At 43.5% G+C, this 26,241-nt stretch overlaps 1 protein-coding gene across 1 annotated transcript; it reads right to left on the reverse strand.

The window, feature by feature from the left end:
• Positions 1-937: 937 nt before the first annotated feature.
• Positions 938-24,133, reverse strand: ATP6V1G3 (ATPase H+ transporting V1 subunit G3). Its single transcript, XM_003130597.7, has 3 exons — positions 24,023-24,133; positions 10,199-10,299; positions 938-1,149 (listed from the first exon to the last, which is right to left on the reverse strand). Exons 1-3 carry the CDS (start codon positions 24,102-24,104, stop codon positions 976-978), a joined length of 357 nt encoding a protein of 118 aa, XP_003130645.3. The 5' UTR covers positions 24,105-24,133; the 3' UTR covers positions 938-975.
• Between the last annotated feature and the right edge of the window lie 2,108 nt (positions 24,134-26,241).

The raw sequence follows: 26,241 nt of genomic DNA on the forward strand, positions 1-26,241 counted from the left end.
ATCCTTAGCGTATGTTCTTTTTATATCTGTACAGGAGTCATAATTCTACTCCCCGTTTTTTTGGTCAAAAACAACCTTTTAACAACTGCAACCAAGAACACATTTTCTAAATTGATAAAAAAATTTTAAAAAAACTCACACCAGATAAAAAAAAATGGTCGAGTCCATGTTTTTGTTCAGGGGTCAAAAAAATAGGTTACTCTGCATTCTTGGTTTAGTCTGAGTTAAAAGACAAGGTCATGCCTTCTAGCAGGAAAGGTATAGCAAATTTTCATTGGTTTGCTTTCAAATTCGGTATTCATGTATGAGTTTTGTCACATTAAAATCCATAGATGGGAGCTCCCAATGTGGCTCAGTGTGTTAAGGACCTGACCAGTAACCATGAAGATGCAGGTTTGATTCCCGGCCTAGCTTGGCAGGTTAAGGATCTGGAGTTGCAATGCGGCCTGGATTGCAGATGTGGCTCGGATCTGGCGTTGCTGTGGCTGTGGTGTAGGCCTGTAGCTGCCACTCCAATTTGACCCCTAGCCATGGAGCTCCCACATGCCTCGGGTGCAGCACTAAAAAGGAAAAAATAATCTGTAGATGTTTAGTGCTTTTCAGAATTACATTTCAGGAGTTCCCGTCGTGGCGCAGCAGAAACAAATCTGACTAGGACCATGAGGTTGCAGGTTCTACCCCTGGCCTTGCTCAGTGGGTTAAGCATCCGGCGTTGCCATGAGCTGTTGTGTAGGTTGCAGATGTGGCTCAGATCTGGCATTGCTGTGGCTGTGATGTAGGCTGGCAGCTACAGCTCTGATGGGACTCCTAGCCTGGGAACCTCCATATGCTGCGGGTACGGCTGTAGAAAAAAGACAAAGACAAAAAATTAAAAAAAAAAAAAAGAAGTACATTTCAAATCTCTTAATACAAACATGAAGTCCAAAGCACCCAGGAGGCATGTATATACTGTTTATTGCAGAATAGGATTCATGTTTAGTTGTCGATTCTATAGTTTGCGTGGATTTCTGGTTTCACATCACAGACCATGCCCAAAATCTGGTTGATCACACTTTCCATGGAATTGCTGTAGCTTCTACTCAGTTCTTTTATCTTCCCCAGTGCTTGTGCTTCTATTTCTTCTGAGATGTTACTCTGTGAGCCCATTATCTACCAAGATAAAATAGACAGAATTCACTACTGTTTGCATCATATTAAAATTTGTTTCATAAGTTAAATTTGCTTTGGCCTGTTGATGAATGAATGTTCTCTGGTGTATGTGTATTAATTTTCTCAAAGAATGGATGAGATCACCAAAGCTATGAGCAGTATGGATAAACTTTTCAAAAAAATATAATCTGGGAGTTCCCGTTGTGGCTCAGTGGATAACCAATCCAACTAGGAACCATGAGGTTGCGGGTTCGATCCCTGGCCTTGCTCAGTGGGTTAAGGATCCGGTGTTGGCATGAGCTGCGGTGCAGGTCACAGAGGTGGCTCGGATCTGGCATTGCTGTGATTCTGGCGTAGGCTGGTGGCTACAGCTCTGGTTAGACCCCTAGCCTGGGGACCTCTATATGCCGCGGGTGAGGCCATAAAAAGACCCCCCCCCCAAATATATATATATATATAATCTGCCAAAAAAAAAAAGAAAAAAAAGCCATACCCAAATCACTCTGCTGTATACCTAAAACTATGTTGTAAATCAACTATGAAAAAAATGGAATCTGGCTGTGGCAGGTGACATATTTCTAAGCTGACCTTCACTCAGTACAAGTTGAATGCAGATTCACAGTCATTATACCATGCTCAGAAGTTTTCTCATGTATTTATAATAATTTCTGCTGAGTTCTTGTGTCTTCCCTGTTGCTTACTTTCTGAATTAAAAGTCTGAAAAATAAAGTTGGGAGATATAATTAAACGCATTTTTGCTGGTTTTGAAAGGGGTGCATCCAAGGCATATGGAGGTTCTCAGGCCAGGGGTCCAATTGGAGCTGTAGCCGCCGGCCTACACCACAGCCACAGCAATGCAGGTTCAGAGCCGAGTGTGCGACCTACACCACAGTTCACGGCAACAACCGGATTGTTAACCCCCTGAGCAAGGGCAGGGATCAAACCCACAACCTCATGGTTCCTAGTCGGATTCGTTAACCACTGCGCCACGACGAGAACTCCCCTGAGGTTTGTCAATTTCTAAAGTATATTATTGGAATGCATTAAATCTTGTTTTTCAGGAAGATGCAGCCACAATCTGCCCAGTGAGATACCTTTACATGGACAGCTATATTTCTTTAGGTAGTAGACATAATTTTGAAAATTTGGGTATAAATTGGATTTCTTTCAAATTGAGATTTATAGATATTGTGTCCTTAATTTTGATGGCTCGGTGTACAGTTTTTTTCCTTGGCCTCACCTGCAGCATGTGGAAATTCCTGGGGCCAGGGATTGAATCCAAGTCACTACAGAGACAGCGCCAGATCTTTAACCCACTATACCACAGCAGAAACTCCAACTTACAATGTTTTGATGATGCGAGTTATGCAAATTCAGGAGAAACCATACTTTGAATTTTGATCTTTGTCGGGGCTGGTGGTATCCAATACCATATTCTCTTGTGATGAGAGAATAGGTCAGTGGTAGCCTAGGCTCCTGGTTAGCCCAGTGATCAAAAGGGTAAATAATCCTTACACTTATAACCATTCGTCCCCAGGCATTCTATTTTTCACTTTTGGTACAGTAATCAATACATGTCATAGTCAATGTGTTACCATAAAATATTTATATAATAAACTTTATAAAATTTATATAATATAAATTTTATTATAAAATAGGCTTTGTGTTAGATGGTTTTGACCAACGGGAGGCTAATGACAGTATTCTGGACTAAATATGATGTTCAGTAGGTTATGTATTAAACGCACCATAGACGCTGATATTTTCAACTTGCAGTGGGTTTATCAGGCTGTGAACGCCACTGTAAGTCAAGGAAGTTCTGTGCTTGTCCATTTAATAATTTTATTTTTATTTATTCTTAAATTTTTTTTGCCTTTTGTCTTTTTAGGGCCAGACCCGAGGCATAGGGAGGTTCCCAGGCTAGGGGTCAAATCGGAGCCACAGCTGCCGGCCGACACCACAGCTCACAGCAATGCCAGATCCTTAACCCACTGAGCGAGGCCAGGGATTGAACCTGCAACCTCATGGTTCCTAGTTGGATTCGTTTCCACTGCACCATGAGAGGAACTCCTCCATTTAATAATTTTAGGCTCAGTTTAACATCTCCTGATTGTTCTTTCCTCAGCAGTGATTCCCAGTATTTCCTATTCTCTCTCTCTCTCCTATCTCTTAGCCTCTCTATCAGGGAATGATATGACTGAAATATAATTTTACCAGGAGAGTTACCAATTTAAAGGGATTCTGCATTGAAACCCTTTGTAAAGTTATCTTTTGCTAAAGCTAACTCCAAATGTATCTCCTTTGTAAACTCAGCCTTTTCTTTTTTTTTTTTTTCTTTTGGTCTTTTTAGGGCCGCACCCATGGCATATGGAGGTTTCCAGGCTAGGGGTCCAATCAGAGCTGTAGCCACCGGCTTACACCACAGCCACAGCAATGCAGGATCTGAATTGTGTCTGTGACCTACACCACAGCTCATGGCAACACTGGATCCTTAACCCACTGAGCGAGGCCAGGGATCGAACCCATGTCCTCATGGATGCTAGTCAGGTTCGTTAACCACTGAACCACGAAGGGAACTCTAACTCAGCCTTTCTTAAGCAGGGTATTGGTATGGGTTTTGTTTGCTTGTTTTTCCCTTCTGTGAGGGTTTGGAGGGGTATACATTTGATTTAGCCCAAGCCACTCCACCAGTGATCGATTTTTACTTCCAGGTTGTTAGAATATTCTAAAGCCTAGACTCCAGATGCACTTTTGGGGTCCCAAACTTGAAGTCGAGGCTATTGAGGTGATCAAGTTCAATTTCTTTTCTGTTTACTATCCAGGTGATAGGGCTTCCTCCTTCAAAGAAAATTATTTTGAAGCCATAAAGCTTCTAAGACATCAAATAATCTTTATCAAATAGCATTTCGATAAATGAATACAGAAGCAGCACATACATGGAAACAAATTTTTCCTTGCTGTGAAGATGTTTAAAAATAGAAGAGAACTACTTATCAAAAGAGTTCTACTAAAATAAAAAATTTCCTCTAAATCCAACTTCTTAATTTTTTTGTCTTTTTAGGGCTGCATCTGCTGCATATGGAAGTTCCTGGGCTAGGGGTTGAATCGGAGCTGTAGCCTAGGTCCACACCACCGCAACGCCACTTCAGAACTGCATCTGTGACCTACGCCACAGCTCATGGCAATGCTGGATCCTTAACCCACTGAGCGAGGCCAGGGATCGAACCTGCATCCTCAGGGTCAGCATGTTGGTTCTTCACCTGCTGAGCTACAACAGGAACTCCTAATCATGTTATTATTTCAATGTACACTCAAGGTAAAATTACTGCAATATTGTTTGCCATACTAAGTCTTTGCAATCTGGTGTGTATTTTACACTTATATGACATCTTAATTTGGACTAGCTACGTTTCAAGGGCTCGGAAGGTACACAAGAATCACCATCAGTTCTAACAGACCAGATCTAGGGCAATAGAGGACAGCTACCAGTATTAGTTGGTTGCCTAATGGATTTTGTTAAGACAACACAATCATTTTCTTGAGATATTTATTACAAAGACAGTGCTTGGCACAGAGGCTTAGCACTGAGCATGTCATCAGTAAATATTAGTACTTCTTACTAGGATTTCCCACTGTGTTGCTTATACTTTTTGATTTTTCTCATCCATCATAAACTTTCAGAAACCTTGGATTACCCATGCCCATAACCCTCTGTCTCATCCTGCATAATGAAATGATATTATTTCTGAGTTTATTTGAGGTGCAATAATTTGAGATTCCAAGTTCCCGTCATGGCTCAGTGGCTGACGAATCCGACTAGGAACCACGAGGGTGTGGGTTCGATCCCTGGCCTTGCTCAGTGGGTTAAGGATCTGGTGTTGCCGTGAGCTGTGGTGTAGGTGGCAGATGCAGCCTGGATCCCCCGTTGCTGTGGCTCTGGCATAAGCTGGCGGCTACAGCTCTGATTTGACCCCTAGCCTGGGAACCTCCATATGCCACAGGAGTGGCCCTAGAAAAGGCAAAAAATAATAATAATAATAATTTGAGTTTCTACAGTGTTTCCCAGACAGTACTCTATCAATGACTTATCATACCCTATTTTGTTTTATTATTGTTATTATTATTTTTTGTCTTTTTGCCTTTTCTAGGGCCACTCCTGTGGCATATGGAGGTTCCCAGGCTAGGGGTCGAATCGGAGCTGTAGCCACCGGCCTACACCACAGCCATAGCACCATGGGATCTGAGCCTTGTCTGCAACCTACACCACAGCTCACGGCAATGCCGGGTCCTTAACCCACTGAGCAAGGCCAGGGATGGAACTCACAACCTCATGGTTCCTAGTCAGATTCGTCAGCCACTGAGCCACAATGGGAACTGCATCATACCCTATTTTAAATGGTCTTCCTTGGGGGAGAATTCCATTTGTATCTGCAGACAGCGTGGATTTAAGCCATGGAGGAGTTCAAATGAATGAATGTAATGTCCACAAAGCAGGGATAAGTGTCATCTCGTCCACTGATGAGTTATAGGTGCCTCGAATGTCACCAGGCACATTGTGGCTGTTCATTAAGTACTTGTTGAACAGAACAGAATGAGCCAGTCACCCGGTGCTACGGAGAACCTGTTACCTCTGTTCTATTGCGCTTGCTGGCTGAAGCCTGCTGCCTGAATGTGGGACACTATATCCATTAGAAGTTGGTAATTATGTGACATGTAATGGTACATGTGGTCAAAGGGATTCATTTAAGGACTTCTCCATGTTCATTTTGCAAACTTCAGGGTGAAGACTGCTGTGTATAGCGTTATAGCTTAATGACCGATGGTGCGGGTGAAACCTCTCAACCTTCAATAAGTTTCTTTGTACGTTGTTCACATGCTCCAGTTTACGGGAGATTGAAGGTTCGAGTCCCGCACAGGTGCATTCTCAATTTGTGACAGTTTTGAAGAAAACAGAAATGCCTTTATGAAATGAATTTAGGAAGAAAGATGAAAGACCTCTTCAGTCTGTCCAAGGAGACTGTCTTAAGGTCTTTTGTTTAGCTTCATAGTTCATCTAACTTTTTCTTGCCTTGACAGTAGATTTACTTTTTCTGCTGGAGTCCAGCTTTCTTTTTAGTGATGTACTGTCTTCTTCAGGAGCACCAGTTATTTTGTAGGACTTTTCCAGGGTCCTATAGGATGGGTTCAGCCACTCCATCTCTATAGTTTGGGCTTTTTGAGAGTATCCCACAGGAATCCTACCGTGTGTATGTGTAACCCTATCAATGAAATCACAGAGTATGAATGACAGCCTTCTTTCACTAAGCATGGTATCTTTTAGAATCATCCAAACTGTTGCATGGACTGCTGGCATGGTCCTTTTTATTGCTGAGTGGTGTTACATTGGAGCAAGGGCGAAAGTAAAACCAGGAATCAGTAAAGAGCCAGGGATACATAAATCTTTCTTATAAAAATATTTGTTCCTCTACAACTCACATTAGGATACTTGGCTTCTATCAATAAATCAGGGGAGCTGGAAAAACATATTCCTTAACAAAAGCTAAAAAGCAACCCCCAAAAAGTAGCATTGAGGAGCAATGCCCACAGCAGGCAGAACACTTGTTTCTTGGGTCTCCTCCCAGACCTCCTACGTGCCCTGGGTTAATGATGACGAGCTTAAACTGGAAGAGCAGTGTGTCTGACATATGGAGGTCATGCCAGCAAAGAAGATCTGTGCTCATAATTTACAATATGCTTGAAGTAGCAGAGGCCTAAACATGTTGACCTTTCTATGTGAGCTTTTGATCAACTAGCTGTAAAATTGGCTCAGCGCTCTAATTATGAGAGAGACGAGGAGGTGTAATTATGCTCCAATGCGGAGACCAAATATCCTTAACCCAATTTACATCTGAGGCGATCTTTCTGGAGAAATAATTATCTTAAGGGATTAAACCCAGGTCCTTTCTAAAATGATGGTCGGTTTTGCCATTGATGAAAAAAATAGTAGTGCATTCGTTAGAAATATCTTACACAGGATCAGAAGAACCGACTGGTGTTAAGGATGATTCTTTTAGATCCTGATGAGTCATGGTTCTGAAAGACCTCAGTAGGAAAGATAAAGGCCTAGAAGAGACCGGTGTTTCATTCTTCATTCTTACAATGACTACTTACTGGATGCTTACTGGGAAGCAAACACTATCCTTAGGTCCAGGAAGGCAACAGAGAATAAAACAAAGAAGGCCATTTTGGTGCTTATAGTCCAGAAGGAAAGATGAACAATAAGCGAAAAAAAAAGGTAAGTATATAATATATCCAGTAGTGATAAATACTATGAACTCTAATGGGTACCTTCTTTCTTTATGAGAGACACAGTTTTAGATAAGGGGCTCAGGAACAAGAGCTAACAACTCAACAGAGGTCAAGGAGAGAGAAATGTGCTTAAAAGAGGAGGATTTCGGAGTTCCCATCGTGGCTCAGTGGTTAATGAATCCGACTAGGAACCATGAGGTTGCGGGTTCGATCCCTGGCCTTTTTCAGTGGGTCAAGGACCTGGCATTGCCGTGAGCTATGGTGTAGGTCACAGACGCGGCTTGGATCCCGCATTGCTGCAGCTGTGGCATAGGCCAGCAGCTACAGCTCCGATTCGACCCCTCTCCTGGGAACCTCCATATGCCGTGGGTGTGGCCCTAGGGGGAAAAAAAAAATAGAGGAGGATTTCTGGGAGCAGATACAGGATATGCAAAGGCCCTGTGGCAGGAGTGTGCCCAGTTCTTTTGGGGGAGGACACGGAAACAGAAAGAGGACATATTGGAGTTCCCATCATGGCTCAGTGGTTAACGAACCCGACTAGTACCCATGAGGACATGGGTTCGATCCCTGGCCTTGCGCAGTGGGTTAAGGATCCAGTGTTGCTGTGAGCTGTGGTGTAGGTCACAGATGCGGCTTGGATCCAGCATTGCTGTGGCTGTGGCGTAGGCTGGCAGCTGCAGCTCCTATTCGACCCCTAACCTGGGAACTTCCATGTGCTGTGGGTGTGGCCCTCAAAAGCCAAAAAAAAAAAAAGAAAAGAAAAAAAGAAACAAAGAAAGAAAAAGGAAATGTTACAAATGACCAGTGCAGACACTGTTCTATTGTATAATAGAACAAGATATTGCTCTATTATATATCTGCTTATATATTGCTGATAAGTCTTATAGTATTTCCATATGATTTTCTTTTCAACTAGCTGGCTTCTTTCTATAATCTGTCATGAAAATATAAAGAAATACTCTTTCCTACCCTAGCATTTAAAAAATACCTGCAGTGCAGAGTAAAATGTAAGCGCATGACATTTTCGGAGGTGACAGGTTTGAGAGACAGAGGAGGGCCAGCCCATCATGGAAGGCCCATCCGCATGTGTGGCCTTGGGGTTTTAGGATTCCTTTATCCAAATATCAATAAGACGACTTTCTTTTTGCTGAGTGGCCCATTTTATTCTAGAAGGGATCTTTTATATCAAGAAACAGCTCATTGGGAAAGTCTCTCTTTCCATGGGATCCAATTTGCCTGATCCCAAACAAGCTCCTGATCTACTCCCACTAAAATCAAAGTTGTAAGTGGAGAGATTTACAAACTGTTCATCTTACAAGGTCAGGCTTCTGCACAGAGCTTTATTTGTGTTTTTTGCTGAGGCAAAAAGAAAATATATAAACTTTAGTTACGGCACATGGAATTTAATCATTTCTTTTAGTTCACACTGCAATCGGCTCTGCAAAATTCCTGCACTTGTAATTTTTTTTTTTTACTGTAAACTGCAGATACTTTTTTTAAATGCGAGGGTAGGAAAAACATTTCTTTATATTTTCATAAAAGATTTGTTGAATGCAGCTCAGCCAGTTGAAAAGGAAATCAGAAGGAAATACCAGAAGACTTTTCAGCACTTTACAGCATATATTTTGATCATTCGTAAATCTTGAGTTCACTAAAATACATTTGGGTTAACAAGCTCATTGTGTAACAGTGCACAATGCTTTTTATTGATTCCACTAGTAAATTAATAGACAATAACAACACAAATGTTCTCTGATTTTTTTTCTCACTAAAATGTGTTAATCAATAATCTGTAGTAGGAATAATGTTTTAGCCAATTCCATCCACTGTATATATGAGAATATGATTTTTTTGGGGGGGTGTCTTTTGGTGGAAGTTCTGGGACCAGGAATCAAACCTGTGCCACAGCAGTGACTTGAGCAGTTCTAGTGACAGTGTGGGCTCTTAAATCCACTGCACCGCAAGAGAACTCTGAGAATATGATTTTTAATATCTACTATGTGTTAGATAATAACTATTGATTGCCACTCTCTATGACAAGTCATAAAGCCTTGGAAGGGAAAATGTTAAATCAGTAATTCTGTCATTTTTAAGATTTAGTCTGATGTTCAGCCTTGGTTGAACTATATTTGCTCAATTCAGTGTTTTTGCTTTTTTTTGTTTTTGTTTTTTTCTTTTTCAGCCACAACCACAGCATATGGAAATTCCAGGCCAGGAATGGATTCCGAGCCACAGCTGCAACTTGCAAGGCAGCTGCAGCAATACTGGATCCCTTGCCACTGAACCTGGCTGGGGATTGAACCATGCCACTGCTGAGACAATGCTGGATCCTTAACCTACTGAGCCACAGCGGGAACTCCTCATTGTATTTTTCTCTTTTTTTTTTCTTTTTTTTTTTTTTTTTTGCCTTTAAGGGCCCACCTGTGGCATACCGAGGTTCCCAGGCTAGGGGTCTAATTGGAGCTGTTGCTGCCAGCCTGTGACACAGCCACGGCAATACAGGATCTGAGCCTCGTCTGCAACCTACACCACAGCTCACGGCAACGCCGGATCCTTAACCCACTGAGCAAGGGCAGGGATCGAACCTGCAACCTCATGGTTCCTAGTCGGATTTGTTTCTGCTTCGCCATGACGGGAACTCCCCCCGTGTATTTTTCTCTTCTGGTATTCTGCATTACACCTTAAGAAGATGACTATTGTTATTGATGGATCTTAAGATCTCATAGGCTACACTGCTTGGAAATTGGTGCTTGGTACTTACCTTAGCCTGTTTCTGTCGGAACTCCTGATCGATCTGCATCCTGTACTGGTCGATTTCTGCCATCGCCTCCTCCTTGGCTTGCCTCAATCGCCTCGCTTTTCCTGAAAATTAACGAGGGCGAAGAAGGAACAGTATTTCTTTTCAACATACCTGGAATTTCCAACTTGATTTTTAAAAAATATAGCTGGGGGCTCCATTTTTTTTTTTTTTGATGCTTTTTTCCCCCCCGAGAATGACAACCTTCATCAGAAGTGCAAGGGATAGTGAAAATTTCCTGATTTTTTCCCCCCACTGGATTCTTTAGACCATAGAAAAGACAACTTTCTTTCACACGGCCATGTTTAAATAAAATATCTGCCCATTTACTCACAGCAGTCCCCGCCAGAGAACAGATTTTAGCTGTCACTTACTCGAAAAGACATTATTTGGTCACGTTTTCTGTCCTGATTTGCTGCCAGGAATCCTCCAGTCCCCACCAACTGGATCCTATTTGACGCTGGCAGGTCTCCAAGTGCACGACAAACATGCGGTTCAGACTCTATCAAACCAACTTATAATTTTTAAAAGCATTTTATTGGGTTTTTTTTCCTTGCCATTTGTTGACCCTACAATGTCTGATGAAGCCCCAGGGCACATCAAAGTAGCTGTTTTTTGTAGTTGCCTTCTCTGGGGAGGTGGGGGGGACTTGAAAGTAGTTGTAAAACCAATTGTTTTTAATGGTTAGGAGATTTCATTAAGAAGCTCTCTTTTATTAAGAGTAGAGGTGTAAGCCTTAAGCCAGCAGACTGCAGTGGAGATGAAAGCTTCAGACAGATACCAAGCTGTGGAGATCATTAGGTAGGCACATGACTTTTTTTGTCAACCGGAGTAAGTTTGTGGGGTTATAGAATCATCATCGTGGCTGCAAGTCACTCACCATCCACCACCTTCCAATACGAACGCTTTGTCACCATTCAAACTGCAAAGACACTCTGACCTGTGTGAACATCCATTTTTCTCCAAATCTTCATCTTTCTATTTTAGTTAAATGCCTTTATGCCTTTGCCTATTTGCCATAGTTTCTTTTCTCTAGTGATGTCTCTTCAGCTTTTGACTCTAATTTTTGCCAAGGGTCTGTTGTGTTGTATAGATTTTGAGCTAAATAAGTATGTTCTCATCAAGTAGCAGAAAAGAAAATCTTAAACATTATCCATCATTTAGATACATGTTTTTACACAGCTTTTTTTTTTTTTTGGTACCTTTGTTGCACTTGACTGTCCTTGATTTTCACTTGTCTCTCCTTGCTACATATAAGTTGCTTTGCAAGTCACTGTATATAAATGGAATACAGATAGTCACTGAGTTACAAATTGAAAGGTGTCTCTTTTCATATCTATTACCTTGAATGGAACAGAGCAGACCTCATTCAGAATGGATATTTAACTCCGTCTTAATTCTCTTTAAAAATCCAAGGTCTAGTGAAAATTCGTGCTCTCCTGATGCTTGAGGCTTAATGGAACATTCAGAGCAACACTTACCTTTTTCCTATTTAATTGATGCTCACGATCATTTTGTAGATAGAGATTGCTTCTTTCTCTATAGTTCTAACTATTCTCTGGCAACCACACACATACTCTTCACAGAACAAAGAGATGATAGGTTGGCAAGGAAAACTACTCCTAGATCCCCAGCCCACTCTCTTATCGTTGACATTAGACAAAAATATATTTAAGATGCATTAATATCTTAGTTTTAATGGGTGGCAGGATATATAATGAGGGGCTGAAGGATGTAATTTTATCCAGTAAACCACATACAACATATTACTTTCCATCTTAATTGCATATTATGTAAAATTACTGGTTTCAAAGGCATGACTCTAGCACATAATAATAATAATAAAAGCTCCATGTGCCCGCCCCCTGAGCAGAAGCCAGAGCTCCCCTTAAGAGGCTCTCTATTAGCTCCATCACATGGTGACAAACTCAGAGTGTGACTCATTCCCCCTTCATGGCACCAGTCACCTGCTGGTTCTCATTCAATTAACTAGAGGAGCCAAGGGAATACGGTGCTGGCGCAGCAATTTTCTGGATGCACTCAGCGGCAGCCGCCCGTGAGAGCCTGCATCGATAGGCTCCCTCTGATTTCAGCCAGTGCAGGAAACAGGAGCCTCAAGCTGGCTGGCTCGACTGCAGGTGAAGCAAAATGCCTGCATCAACACCGAGCGGATTAAGCTTGGGCTGGCTCCTTGGTCTATGCGGGAGATTTCCAGATTTTAAAATGACACCTCTTTCTTCTTAAGCATGAAAAACCATGGCTGCCGTGAACCCAAACGGGTTCATATTCTTTTTTTTTTTTTTTTTGTATGTGTGTGTCTTTTTGCCATGTCTTAGGCTGCTCCCACGGCATATGGAGGTTCCCAGGCCAGGGGTTGATTTGGAGCTGTAGCCACCAGCCTACACCACAGCCACAGCAATGCAGAATCCAAGCTCCATCTGCAACCTACACCACAGCTCACGGCAATGCCGGATCCTTAACCTACTGAGCAAGGCAAGGGATCGAACCCGCAACCTCATGGTTCCTAGTGGGATTTCTTAACCACTGTGCCACAACGGGAACTCCCAGGTTCATATTCTTATTTCTTAACACTTTCTCTATCAAACCCAGGGGGGACCCTAGGGGATAGTCTGGATTTTAAATACAACAGTCAAATTTTGGTCTCTCTCTCTTTTTTTTTTTTAAGGTCACATAGGTTTATTAGGCCGAATGTTCTGATTTTTGGTTAAGGAATGTGGTGATCTCGTGACTCATGATTTTAAGTACTGCTAAAGCAGGAGCTGCAGCGTAGTGTGATGGCTTTCCTTTATCCAGCCCAGCTTCATGCAATATTTATTGAACACAGCTACACAGAGTGCACAGGGTGAGAACCAGAGAAATATCTGATAGGGCCTTGCCTCTAGCTAACAAACATGCAGTGGATTTTGGAAATAGGCACATGCTTTTCCAGGGTCCAAAAGGAAAATTAGAAAACACATAAAATTGGGAGGAACCCACAAAATCAACTGTGAAAACAATGAAACACAAACCTTGGTTCTAGCTGTTTTGTGATAGTTAAAAATTACAACTACGGCAACTTGTGCTTCCCCTTCCACCCCAAGAGTCATGCCATGTCTTATGACGACAAAGTAAGTGAAAAATACAAACAAATAGATTCACGACTTCAGAGTCGGGGCTGTGAGGGGACATCAGGGAAGATTTCTGAGGAGAGCCTTTAAGCCGAATAGACTTTATTCGCCAGGACAGAAATGGCAATGGATTGTCTATATTTGCGATCAGCAAAAGTGTGAGATGATGCTTTCTAAAATAGTTTGGGGGACTCTTTCTAGATGGGTCTACCTTAATAAAGTCATTCATTTTTATTAAAAAAAAAAAGCTTTTGTTGTTGTTGCTGTTTTTGTTTTTTGTCTTTTTTTAGGGCCACACTGGCCGCATATGGAGGTTCCCAGGCTTGGGGTCGACTTGGAACTGCAGCTGCTGGCCTACACCACAGCCACAGCAAGGCCAGATCCGAGCTGTGTCTGTGACCTACACCACAGATCACAGAAATGCCGGATGCTTAACCCACAGAGCAAGGCCATGGATTGAACCTGAGTCTCCAAGGATGCTAGCCAGATTCATTTCGGCCAAGTCATGACAGGAACTCCCCCCAAAAAGTTTTTTTTTTTTTGTCTTTTTGCCATTTTTTGGGCTGCTCCCGCTGCATATGGAGGTTCCCAGGCTAGGGGTCGAATCGGAGCTGTAGCCGCCAGCCTACACCACAGCTACAGCAACACGGGATCCGAGCCGTGTCTGCAACCTATATACATACCACAGCTCACAGCAATGCCGGATCCTTAACCAGCTGAGCAGGGCCAGGGATCGAACCTGCAACCTCATGGTTCCTAGTCGGATTCGTTAACCACTGCGCCACGACGGGAACTCCCCCCCCAAAAAGTTTTAATTGGAGTTCCTGCTGTGGCACAGTGGGTTAAGAATCCAACTGCAGCAGCTCGGATTGCTGTGGAGGCTCTGGTTCGATCCCCAGCCTGGCATAAAGGATGAAAGGATCTGGTGTTGCCGCAGTTGCTCCATAGTTCGCAGCTGTGGCTCAGATTCAATCCCTAGCCTGGGTACTTCCATATGCTGCAGGTGTGGCCCTAATTAAAAAAAAAATTAAATACAAAAAATAAAAAAAGGAGGTCCCTGGAGGCCTAGTGATAAAAACCTGGTGTTGTTGCTGCTGTGGCTCAGGTCACTGCTGTGGCTGGGATTCCATCCCTGGCTCAGGAATTTCTACATACTGCAAGTGCGGCCGAAAAACAAAAGAAAAACAGATTTAAGAATCTATTGCAGGGAGTTCCTATTGTGTGCTCAGTGTTAACGAACCCAACTAGTAACCATGAGGATGCATGTTCGATGCCTGACCCTGCTCAGTGGGTTAAGGATCTGGTGTTGCCAGTGAGCTGTAGTGTAGGTTGCAGATGCGGCCTGAGAACTTGCATATGCCGCAAGCTCGGCTCTAAAAAGCAAGAGAAAAAAGGAGAAAGAATCTATTGCAAAGAGTCATGGGAAAGATTATTATTATTATTATTATTATTGTTTTGTCTGCACCTGCAGCATGAGGAGTCTCCTGGGCCTGGAGCTTGGGGCCTGGGATCAAATCCAAGCCACAGAAGCAACCTGGGCCACTTAAGAGACAATGCCTGCTCCTTAACCCACTGTGCCGCAAGGGAACTCCTGGAAGGATTTTTTTTTTTTTTTTTATGTACGGAAGTTCTTAAAAGAATTTTCAACAATTTTTAATCATTATTAGGAAAACAGGCCCAATTCCTGGGAGTTCTTTTGCTAAGAAGGAAAGGAGCGAGTAGAGTGTGGGTTTGAGATGTTCCCAGGCCTCTGGTACCCATGAATGTGACTCTGCTTGGAAGTAAGGGCTTTGCAGGTATACTCAAGCTAGGGTGAGGGCACACTGGGTGAAGATGGGCCCTGCATCTGATGACCGGCCTCCTTGGAAGGAGAAGGGGGTTGGACAGAAACACCTAGAGGTACAATGCAGAGAAGAAGGTCGTGGATTCCAGAGGGAGAGATTAGAATGAAGCAGCTCCAAGCCAAGGAGAGCTGAGGATGGCTGGCCATCGGCAGAAGCTAAGAGAGGCACAGGGGACAGGGTGATCATGCCAGCACCTCGCGTCTGGACTTCTGGTCTCCAAAATAGGAGGCTAACATGTTTCTGTTGGCTTTGGCATAAGCGAGCCTGTCAGTGGTGATTTGTCACAGCAGCCCTAGAAACTAACAATGGCTCAGAGGAACAGAGAAAGGATGCTGCTTGAGCACTGGAAGCAAAGTCAGAGACTAGAAAGAGGAGGTATCCACGTGAAAAACAATATGCAGACCCAGAGCAGAACACACCGTTACTAAGAGCATTTTTATTCTATTCTCCCATGCAGAAGGAAAAAAAAAAAAAAGCTCTCAGTGTTCAGCGCAATAGGATCAGCCGTGTCTCTGCAGTGCCAGGATGCAGGTTCGATCCCCAGCCCAGCACAATGAGTTAAAGGAGCTGGGGTGTTAGAACTGCAGCTCAGATCTGATCCCTAGCCTAGAAACTCCATATGCCAGAGAGAGAGAGAGAGAGAGAGAGAGAGAGAGAGAGAGAGAGAAAGGAAGGAAGGAAGGAAGGAAGGAAAGAAAGGGAGAAAGAGAGAGAGAGAAAGAGAGAAAGAGAGAGAGTGAAAGAGAGAAAGAAAGAGAGAAAGAGAAAGGAAGGAAGGAAGGAAGGAAACTTTCTTGGCATTGGGGGTTGTTAATATGATGATATAACATACCTGGCTCAAAGAATGTTCTTATTTTGCTCATTGACTGCAAACCTTGGAAAAAGTAGTAAGTCACCAGAAAAACAAAGAAACCACCTCTCTTTTGGTGCCTGTGACTATGCAGTGCTTCTCTGCCGACTCTCATCTTTCCTTTCATATCTCTGCTCTCCCGTAAGTCTTTTGCTTCGCCGTTTACTGGTTCTTTCCTTATTAAAAAATATATATCGTAAGTCATTTTGTGTAGAGCCTGGATGGAATAGAACCAAACGCTATTCATAGATGAACATGTTCTGTGGTTATCCCTTTAACATGAAGAAAAGAAAGCCCAGCATACCTACAAATACCCCATTAGTCTGCGGACTATAAAGAAAACGGAAGGATTTACAGGCCCACAAAACTACCAAACAGGGCCATGAATTTCTGTTTGAACAAGTTTTACTTTATTCGCTTAGTGGAAGTCACGTCTTTGTGAATCGAAACACTCACTTGCAAAACCGACATCAAAAACCTCCCTTGCACAGTGAAAATTGTATTGTCAAGGTGCTTGTTTATTTTGAAAAATTTTGAACATTTTTTTATTTACTTATTTAATGTTATTTTGTCATTTTTTTTTTTGCCACACCCACAGGTAATGGATGTTCCTGGGCCAGGCAGCAAATCCAAGCTTCAGCTTTGATCTATGCCAGAGTGGTGACAATGCCAGATCCTGAACCCACTGTGCTGGGATGAGGATGGAACCCATGTGGCCACAGAGACAATGACAGGTCCTTAACGACCTATGCCACCGCAGAAACTCCTGTTTTATTTTATTTTTGGCTGCATCTGCAGCATGGAAGTTCCTCAGTCCAGGGATGGAACCCACGCCTCAACAGTTACCAGAACCACAGCAGTGAAAATGCCAGATCCTTAACCCACTGAGCCACCAGGGAACTCCCCAGGGTGCTTGCTTAAACAATTTGGGATATCTGTGTATTTGAAAACAAATAAGCAATTAAAAATAATGGATTCAAATTTTGATGGTAGATCTCCTAGATACCCCAAAAAATCAGCATTTCTGTGTTTGCTGAGGTGTTATCAGAGTGAGAAGTGGAAATATTTAATTCAATGGGGACTTCATAGAAGATGCGGAACAAGAGATCTGTGGGACTCAGGGCTGTGGCCTCCAACAGAATCCGTCTTACTAAACAGTGGAAGAGTGTTCACAGCTAACTATTGTGAAGCCCCTGCTGGGTACCAAGGGGTGTTTTTGGGCCTTTAAAAGCCTTTGCACACTTGATCATGACAACAACCCCATAAGGTAGGTACTCTTATATCCATTTTGAGGCTTAAGCACAGGGAGCCTGAGGGATAACCTGCCCAGCATCACCCCACCTGTCAGAGCCAAGAGCTGGATTTGAACCCAAGGAGCCTCTGACTCCAGGAGAGCACAGCCCACGCTGTCTGGTTGGAAACCCTGTGGGGGTGTCCCTTATTTTTATGAAGACTGTCCGTAGCTTTGAGAACCTCTTTAATACACCTGCTTGTTCATTTTTTTTTTTTTTCCTTTTTAGGGCTGCACCCGAGGTACGTGGAGGTTCCCAGGCTAGGGGTCAAATCAGAGCTGCAGCTGGTGACCTACGCCAGCGACGCTGGATCTGAGCCGCATCTGGGGCATCTGCGACCTACTTGGCAGCCTGCGTCAATGCCGGATCCTTAACCCACAGAGCAAAGTCAGGGATCGAACCCACACCCTCGTGGGTACTAGTTAGGTTCTTAGCCCGCTGAACCAGAATGGGAACTCCTGCTTGTTCATTTTTTCTCATGTCCAGGCATGAACTCTGACACTGCTCACCATGTCCTTCCATCTAATTCCTGTGATGCAACTTGTAATTTAGGGTTAAGATAAACCTTACTTTCTCGATCTGCCCAAGTAGACCGATTGTCATGTTGTGAGCAAGCCTAGGGTGTGCGTTTGGAAATATTTTGGGAACATGGGCTCTTTATGCGATGTCCAGCACTTCAAACAGTGTTAACGCAGAACTGTAGAACATTCCAAGTTTGCAATGAGTGTCAATGAAATAAGTACTGTGCTCATAAAAGTTCATAACTTAAAGTAGAAAATCATATTCCAGAGGAACACAAGTCCTTATTCCTCCTGTGAATGATGGTACTTTGAATTTCTATTCTAGTTCTGATCAAAGATGCAATTCAATTCCCCAAACCAGATCGGGTGTTTTGTTGTAAAAAATGTAATTCGTCTTCGACCCACTTACATGTTTTGATTGGCAAAAGGTGTTCACTTCAAGTAAGATAATTTAAAATGGTGCCCACCTACTGTGATTCCATCTAAATGCAACAAGTTTCACAAATTAAAAATTTAGGTGAATGTCTCAGCTAATAAATGCAATTGAATCTGTAATCAGTGAAGAGAATTAAATATCTCAGTTCTTCTATGATCTTACTAGTAGCAGCCCTGGTCTCCCCATTATAAGAAAAGTTGAGCCAGGAGTTCCCTTGCGGCTCAGCGGGTTAAGGACCTGGTATTGTCACTGCAATTATTTTGGTTGCTACTGTGGCAAGGGTTCAATCTCTGGCCCAGGAACTAACACATGTCTTGGTTGTAGCCAAAAAAAAAAAAAAAAAAAAAAAAAAAAGTTGAACCAGAACTTGCCGTACTTGTATAAAAGGAACAAAACTAGATTGTTTTCATTCTGTTTTTCTATTCCATTCTTCTATTGTTATGACTTACCATAATATGCAAATATATAGTATATAAATTAAAAATAAAAACAACTATTTAGTTTGTATTCTACTACCTTAGATACCATTTTCTGATCCTTAAAACATTTTAGCCATATATAGATTAAATATTTATATAATTTATAATATATAATATTTACCAGACCATACATATTATTTATAATATTTTATTCTAATTTTTTATATTTTTACTTTGGTAAAGAAAAGACTGACACTCAGGTACTCAATAACTTACACGAAGGAACATAAGTTTATACAAAGAAACATAAAAAGCCGATGATTTTTTTCTTTCTTTCTTTCTTTTTTTTTTGTCTGCCTTTTCTAGGGCTGCTCCCATGGCATATGGAGGTTCCGAGGCTAGGGGTCTAATTGGAGCTGTAGCCACTGGCCTATATCACAGCCAGATCTGAGCCTTGTCCTGCAGTCTACACCACTGCTCACGGCAATGCCAGATCTTTAACCCACTGAGCGAGGCCAGGGATCGAACCCACAACCTCATGGTTCCTAGTCGGATTCATTAACCACTGCACCACGAGGGGAACTCCCAATGTTTTCTTCTACTCCCCTGTCTCACATCCCAACTTTTCAGGTCTGTTTACTAACCACACTCTCACCTCCCACCCCAAAACAAAACAAAGCAAAATAACAAAACAACCTCTCAGCAGCTGGTGAGTGTCCTCAGAGTGGGAACCTATGATCCCATTTCCACTGCCCTGAGCATCTGGGAGCACTCCCTAAGCTATCAGGACCCTGTGGGGTCTTCCCAAATGGGCGCTGCCCCTCTGCTTTAGCTCCTCCTAGAAAGAGCATCTGCTGTTGTTTTACAAATGTGAAAATCCCCACCCCCAACACACTCCAAATGGAAGATGTTAACTCCTTGATGACCAACAGCACTTCGTCCCCAGGCCCCTAGGAGCCTAAGGATGGAGAAGATGAACTCCTCTGACCCCACCCTGGGAACCCACCATCAGCCAATCAGAGACCTGCGCACGAGCTGCCCACTTACCCTCCTTCACCTGGCTTTTAAAAATGCTTTACTTTTTATTTTTTAATTTAAAAATTTTTTTTAATTTTAATTTTAATTTTTTTGTCTTTTTGCCTTTTTCTAGGGCCACTCCCGCGGCGTCTGCAGGTTCCCAGGCTAGGGGTCTAATCAGAGCTGTAGCCCTAGCCTACACCACAGCCACAGCAACGCCAGATCCTTAACCCACTGAGTGAGGTCAGGGATCTAATGGGTAACCTCATGGTTCCTAGTCGGATTCGTTAACCACTGAGTCATGACGGGAACTCCTACTTTTTTTTTTAAACGCTTTTAGTTTTTTAAATTATATTTTTAAATGATTTTTATGTTTTCCATTATAGCTGGTTTCCAGTGTTCTGTCAATTTTCAACTGTACAGCCAAGTGACCCAGTCACACATAGGTATAAACATTGTTTTTCTCATGTTATTCTCCATCAAGCTCCATCACAAGTAAAAATGCTTTACTTTTTGTCTGGGGAGTTCTGGCTTTGTTTGAGTCACAAGCCACCCGTCTCCTTTCATGGCCTGCAATAAATTTTTCTCTGTTCCAAACTCCGATGTTTTCATTTGTTTGGCCTCACTCTGCGGTCTGCACACAAGCTTGTTCTGACACTCACACCTTAAGGCTCCAACCTCTTACCTGTGTCCCTTTAGATAAAACATTTATACCACCTACTGGATTAGGTAACAACTGCACTGGGATCGGAGGCAGTCCTCCTGAGTGGAATATATCAATATTTTTGCAACGTAATATTAAATACTTCCACCTTATTAATCTTGTATTTTTCTAAAATGATTAACATGGGAATTGCTGTTGTTCTCTCCCTCCCTTTCTTTTTAAATTCGTGTTCACCAGTCTCTTTTTTTTTTTTTTTTTTTTTTTTGGCTTTTTTAGGGTCACACCCATGGCATATGGAAATTCCCAGCCCAGGGGTTGAATTGAAGCCACAGCTGCCAGCCTACATCCACAGCAATGCGGGATCCGAGCCACATGCCAACACTGGATCCTTAACCTCTGAGCGAGGCCATAGATCAAACCTGCATTCTCATGGATCCTAGTTGGGTTCACTAACCGCTGAGCCACAAAGGGAACTCCTCTCCTGGATATTTGAAAGGTGGTAAAGGAAGCTGAATACAAGAAAACTGCACTGTTTCAACCAGCAGCTCCTGGGCTGCCTTGTTTTCCATACAAAGGCACTGCATTCCTACCTTTGCTGCCACGCTTTGCTGGGTTTGTTGTAAAAAAAGACCTGGAGAAGGAGCTAACGTTTGCCTTCTTTTTCTTTCACCTTCCGGTCCTCTCTCAGCCCCTCCACAGGGAGTCTTTCTCTTTTGTGTTGTTGATGTACACATTGCTGAGTGCTCAGGAAATCAATGTATCTTAAGAAAGGAAAACGATTTTACCCCAGGGGACCCAGTCATGTCCCCCCACTTCCTCTCTTGCCTTGTAAAGTCCCCTACCTACATTTCATTTCATACGAAACAGACCCACAGACTCTGAAAACAGATGTAAGGTTACCCAAGGGGAAGGGCTGGGGGGAGGGATGGACAGGGGGTTGGGGACAGGTGTAGGCACACTTTTGTACACGGAATCGATGGTCAACAGGGACCTGCTGTGGAGCACAGGGAAACCTACTCAAGTGCAGTGATAGCTTATATGGGAATGGATATGTGTATATGTGTGGCTGAACCACTTTGCTGTATGGTAGAAATTAACACAACGTTGTCAATCAACTATACTTCAAAAGTATACTTCAACAAAAGAAAATACTTCAAAACAAACTTTGGCCTGCCCCTACCCTCTTCCTATAACTCTGCGCATCCAAAGACTTGAATAAGCAACAATTTTAAGACCTGATCCCTGTCTCTCAGGGCTTGCCATCTATTTTTTTTTTTTTTTTTTGGTCTTTTTGTCTTTTCTGGGGCCACCCCATGGCATATGGAAGTTCCCAGGCTAGGGGTCTAATCGGAGCTGTAGCCACTGGCCTACACCACAGCCACAACAACGCCAGATCCGAGCCTCGTCCTCAACCTACACCACAGCAAACCGAAATGCTGGATCCTTAACCCACTGAGCGAGGCCAGGGATCGAACCCACAACCTCATGGTTCCTAGTTGGATTCATTAACCACTGAGCCACAATGGGAACTCCCGGGCTTGCCATCTAATGGCAGAGATAGGACATACAGTTAGGAAGATGGTAAATGACACACGTTGTTATGGGATTAAGTCATGAAGTGACATGAAATGGGACTACGGGAAAAACAGAGGACTTGGCCCAGGGAAACCGAATGTGGGTGGTAGATCCGTGATGTTTGTTTTTTCACTTAAAAATCATGGGGCGTTCCCGTTGTGGCGCAGCGGAAATGAATCCGACTAGGCACCATGAGGTTGCGGGTTCCATCCCTGGCCTCCCTTCCTCAGGGGGTTAAGGATCCGGTGTTGCCATGAGCTGTGGTGTAGGTCACAGACACGGCTTGGATCCTGCGTTGCTGTGGCTGTGGTGTAGGCTGGCAGCTGTAGCTCCGATGAGACCCCTAGCCTGGGAACCTCCATATGCCTCAAGTGTGGCCTAAAAAGCAAAATAAATAAATAAATAAAATAAGCAGAAGTAAATACATAAAAATAAACACCATGTTCATTTTGTACAGTGCAATTGTTAAGATCGCAGCTTGGGCATCAGAGCCCCTTCTGCATCCTATCTCTACCATCACCCTCTGTGTCACCAGGGGCACATTGCCTAACTGCTCTACGTGGTCACGTTCCCCTTTTTGCAAAAGACCTTGGCTTGAGGAGAAAGTAAGATAAGTTTTGAGCATGATACCCGACACAATATCTTTTTTTTTTTTTTTTTTTTTTTTTGTCTTTTTGTCATTTCTTGGGCTGCTCTCGCGGCATATGGAGGTTCCCAGGCTAGGGGTCTCATCGGAGCTTCGGCCACCAGCCTATGCCAGAGCCACAGCAACGCCAGATCCGAGCCGCGTCTGCGACCTACACCACAGCTCACGGCAACGCCGGATCCTTAACCCACTGAGCAAGGGCAGGGACCGAACCTGCAACCTCATGGTTCCTAGTCGGATTCGTTAACCACTGTGCCACGACGGGAACGCCTCTTTTTTTAATATTATGGCAAATTATGGACTCTCAGCCTCTCTATATATGCGATGAAAATACCTAATCTATATGGTTGTTGGAAGCAGCAAAGAGAACAGGAAGGCGATTTACATTTTTTGAGAACATTTACAAGTAAGTATGTAGACGCATGATTCAATAACAAGAACACTAGAAACGGAGAATAAAATGGAAATATATATATATCTGTGTGTATATATACATATTTTTTTTCCTTTTTGGCTGTGCCTGTGGCATGCAGAAGTTCCTGGGCTAGGGATTGAACATGCACCACAGCTGTAACCAGAGCCACATCAGGGGCCATGGCAGATGCTTAATCCACTGAGTCACGAAGTAACTTCAAAATGGAAACGCCTTTTTTTTTGTCTTTTTAGGGCTGTTCCCATGGCCAATGGAAGTCCCCAGGCTAGGAGTCAAACTGGAGCTGCAGCGGCCGGTCCACACCACAGCCACAGCAACACAGGATCTGAGCTGCTTCTTCAAATTACACCACAGCTCACCACCACCCAGGACCCTTAACCCACTGAGCAAGGCCGCGTCCTCATGGACCCTAGTTGGGGGTCCTTACTGCTGAGCCACGATGGGAGCTCCCAAAATGGAAATACTTTCAAAGGTCGGAAATTAACAGCCATGGGTGGGGGAGGGGGAGTGAGTTTCTATCAACAAAATTTGACAGAAGCAGAAGCTGATGCTTGCAGAGAAGAAGTCCCTGGCTCAGCTTCACTCTCTAGTAAGGAGATTCAATCTGGAAGTTGTCTATCTCTTAACTGTTTCACAATATTGAGACACTGAGGTGTGGCAACATGAAGGAAGTTGCAGAGGCAAAGCTTAAGCCTGTGTCTTTGTAACTTCAATGTCCATTATCATTTCACTTAGCACACGGCTTGTTCCAAAGATCCGAGTGGGGGAAATTCACCCCCATACCCCCATAGTGATTGCAGAAACATACAAGGGGGTAGTTGATACGGCGGGGCCAAGATCTCCCAAGAAACTTGGTGGAACCCTCCTGCCTGCCCCTGAGGGCTATGCTTTTAAGACCAGCTCCTCTCCACTCCTCCCGTTTTGTGACCAAACCCTCACAGGACAGATAGAACAGACACTCACTCTTCTTGGCTTCCTCAAGCTTGTCCTTGGCCCTCTTCTCGGCTTGGAGGAGCTGGTGGATGCCCTGAGACTGGCTGGTCATGGTGGCCGGCTCCAGGTCAGGCGGCTTCTGGGACTCTGGGACGCAACAGGTCTGTTTATCTTTAAAGAAATCTCCACATAGCTCAAATTGTTGTGTCAACACTGAGTGCTGAACACAGCTCTTGGTTCCAAAATGGCCTGATTGAGCAGGTGAGCTGGCCTCCAAGGAGACCCCAAGGGTGGAATCCAGAAAAACAAGTCAAGTCAAGGAAACGGAGAACTTGTGTCTGTGAGCTTCTGCTCTATTATAGGAAATAAGGAGACTTTAAGGGGTGCTGAGGCTACTTAGGGACGAAAAGTGAGTAAGATATTTTAGGCAGATGAACTTCCCTCTTCTTCCAAGGAATACTGGCTTATCTGCTGACTTTTTCTTGCAAGTTAACTAGATCGTTCTTGGTTCTTTGTAGTTCTGGTATTAGGTCTTTGTCTTTATTTGTTCCCGGCAACACAAAAATCTGCTTGGGGGAGTTCCTGACATGGCTCAGCAGAAACAAATCTGACTAGTAACCATGAAGACAAAGGTTTGATCCCTGGCCTTGGTCATTGGGTTAAGGATCCAGCCTTGCCATGAGCTGTGGTGTAGGTCACCGCTGCGGCTCACATCCTACGTTGCTGTGGCTGTGGCTTAGAACAGCGGCTGTAGCTCTGATTTGACCCCTATCGGGGAACTTCCCTATGCCACAGGTTTGGCCCTAAAAAGCCAAAAAAGCCAAAAAAAAAAAAAAAAAAATCTGCTTGGGACAAATTTTTTCACCTTTCACAAGGAAGGTGATTTCCTGGCTTAGTGCACAGAGGGTGAGCACCGGTTCTCCTGCTTCTCTGGGTCTCGGGTGATAGGAATGAAAAGGTTTCTTGGAATTTGTGTTGTGCTGTTGCTGGAGTTCCTGGAAAAGCTTAGTGCGGTGACAAAATCAGCACAAAGGGAACTATAACTATTGGTTTTGTTTTAATTAAAATCATATAGGCGTTCTCTTGCGGTGCAGTGGGTTAAGGATCCAGGGTTCTCTCTGCAATGGCTTGGGTCCCTGCTGTGGCATGGGTTTGATCCCTGGCCCAGGAACTTCCACTTGCCATGGGCATGGCCAAAAAGAAAAAAATCACCAAAACCCGCATGTTGTATTACTCAGCACTTGTCCTGGGGGTTGTGCTGCAGCAATCTAGTAAAACCATCTTACTTGATTAGATTCAGCCCACTAGTGATTGAAAAACATCGGAATGTTTGTCACGGTCGGGACTCATAAAAATATCACTTACATGTATCTTAAAGTTATATCTGAAATGAAAAAGCTAATCTTTTGACATATGGCCAAGGCTGTTTTTTTTTTTTTTTTTTTTTTTCTCTGAAGCAGTCAGCAGATTGGAGTGTCATGTACCATTGCTTTCAGAAACTACAGCTCTGTGGCCTCATCTATAAATACCAGGTGCAATTTCTTTTAATAGATGCACAAATTTAAAGATACATGTGAGGTGTTCCTGTCGTGGCCCACTGGTAAGGAATCTGACTAGTATCCGTGAGGCTGAGGGTTAGATCCCTGGCCTCTCTCAGTGGCGTGGGGATCCAGCATTGTCATGAGCAGTGTGTGGTGTGGGTCGAAGTCATGGCTCAGATCTGGTGTTGCTGTGGCTGTGGCGGAGGCCGGCAGCTGCAGCTCTGATTCCACCCCTAGCCTGGGAACTTCCATATGACACAGGTGTGGCCCTAAAAAAAGACAAAAAAAAAAAAAAATACATGTGAAACATTTTGAGAGCCAAATCTTTTCAAGTTTTAATAATTACTTTCCCCTATCATTATTATTATTATTATTATTATCATTATTCTTTTGCTTGCTTTTTAGGGCTTCACTCTCGGCATATGGAAGTTCCCAGGCTAGGAGTCAAATCAGAGCTGCAGCTGCTGGCCTACACCACAGCCACAGCAACACAGGATCAGAGCCGCGTTCTGTGACCTACACCACAGCTCATGGCAATGCCGGATCGTTAACTCACCGATCAAGGCCAGGGATTGAACCCGAGTCCTCATGGATCTGGTCAGGTTTGTTAACCGCTGAGCCACAGAGGGAACTCCCTAATCTTGCACTCACCTCCTGAGTGTGTTCCCCCAAATGAGGCCAATTCAGGAGAACCAGATCTTGAATTAC

The sequence above is a fragment of the Sus scrofa genome, chromosome 10 (assembly GCF_054392235.1).
Source record: "Sus scrofa isolate SSC_HxYL_T2T_F1_AM1 chromosome 10, Sscrofa_HxYL_maternal_Yorkshire_Landrace_v2.0, whole genome shotgun sequence".
Classification (NCBI taxonomy): domain Eukaryota; kingdom Metazoa; phylum Chordata; class Mammalia; order Artiodactyla; family Suidae; genus Sus; species Sus scrofa.

Coding starts and splice junctions, on each gene's coding strand:
- ATP6V1G3 (XM_003130597.7), bottom strand. CDS start 24,104: ATGACCAGCCAGTCTCAGGGCATCCACCAGCTCCTCCAAGCCGAGAAG. Junction 10,300..24,022: donor GCTTGAGGAAGCCAAGAAGA/GTGAGTGTCTGT, acceptor GTTAATTTTCAG/GAAAAGCGAGGCGATTGAGG. Junction 1,150..10,198: donor TCCGACAGAAACAGGCTAAG/GTAAGTACCAAG, acceptor TTATCTTGGTAG/ATAATGGGCTCACAGAGTAA.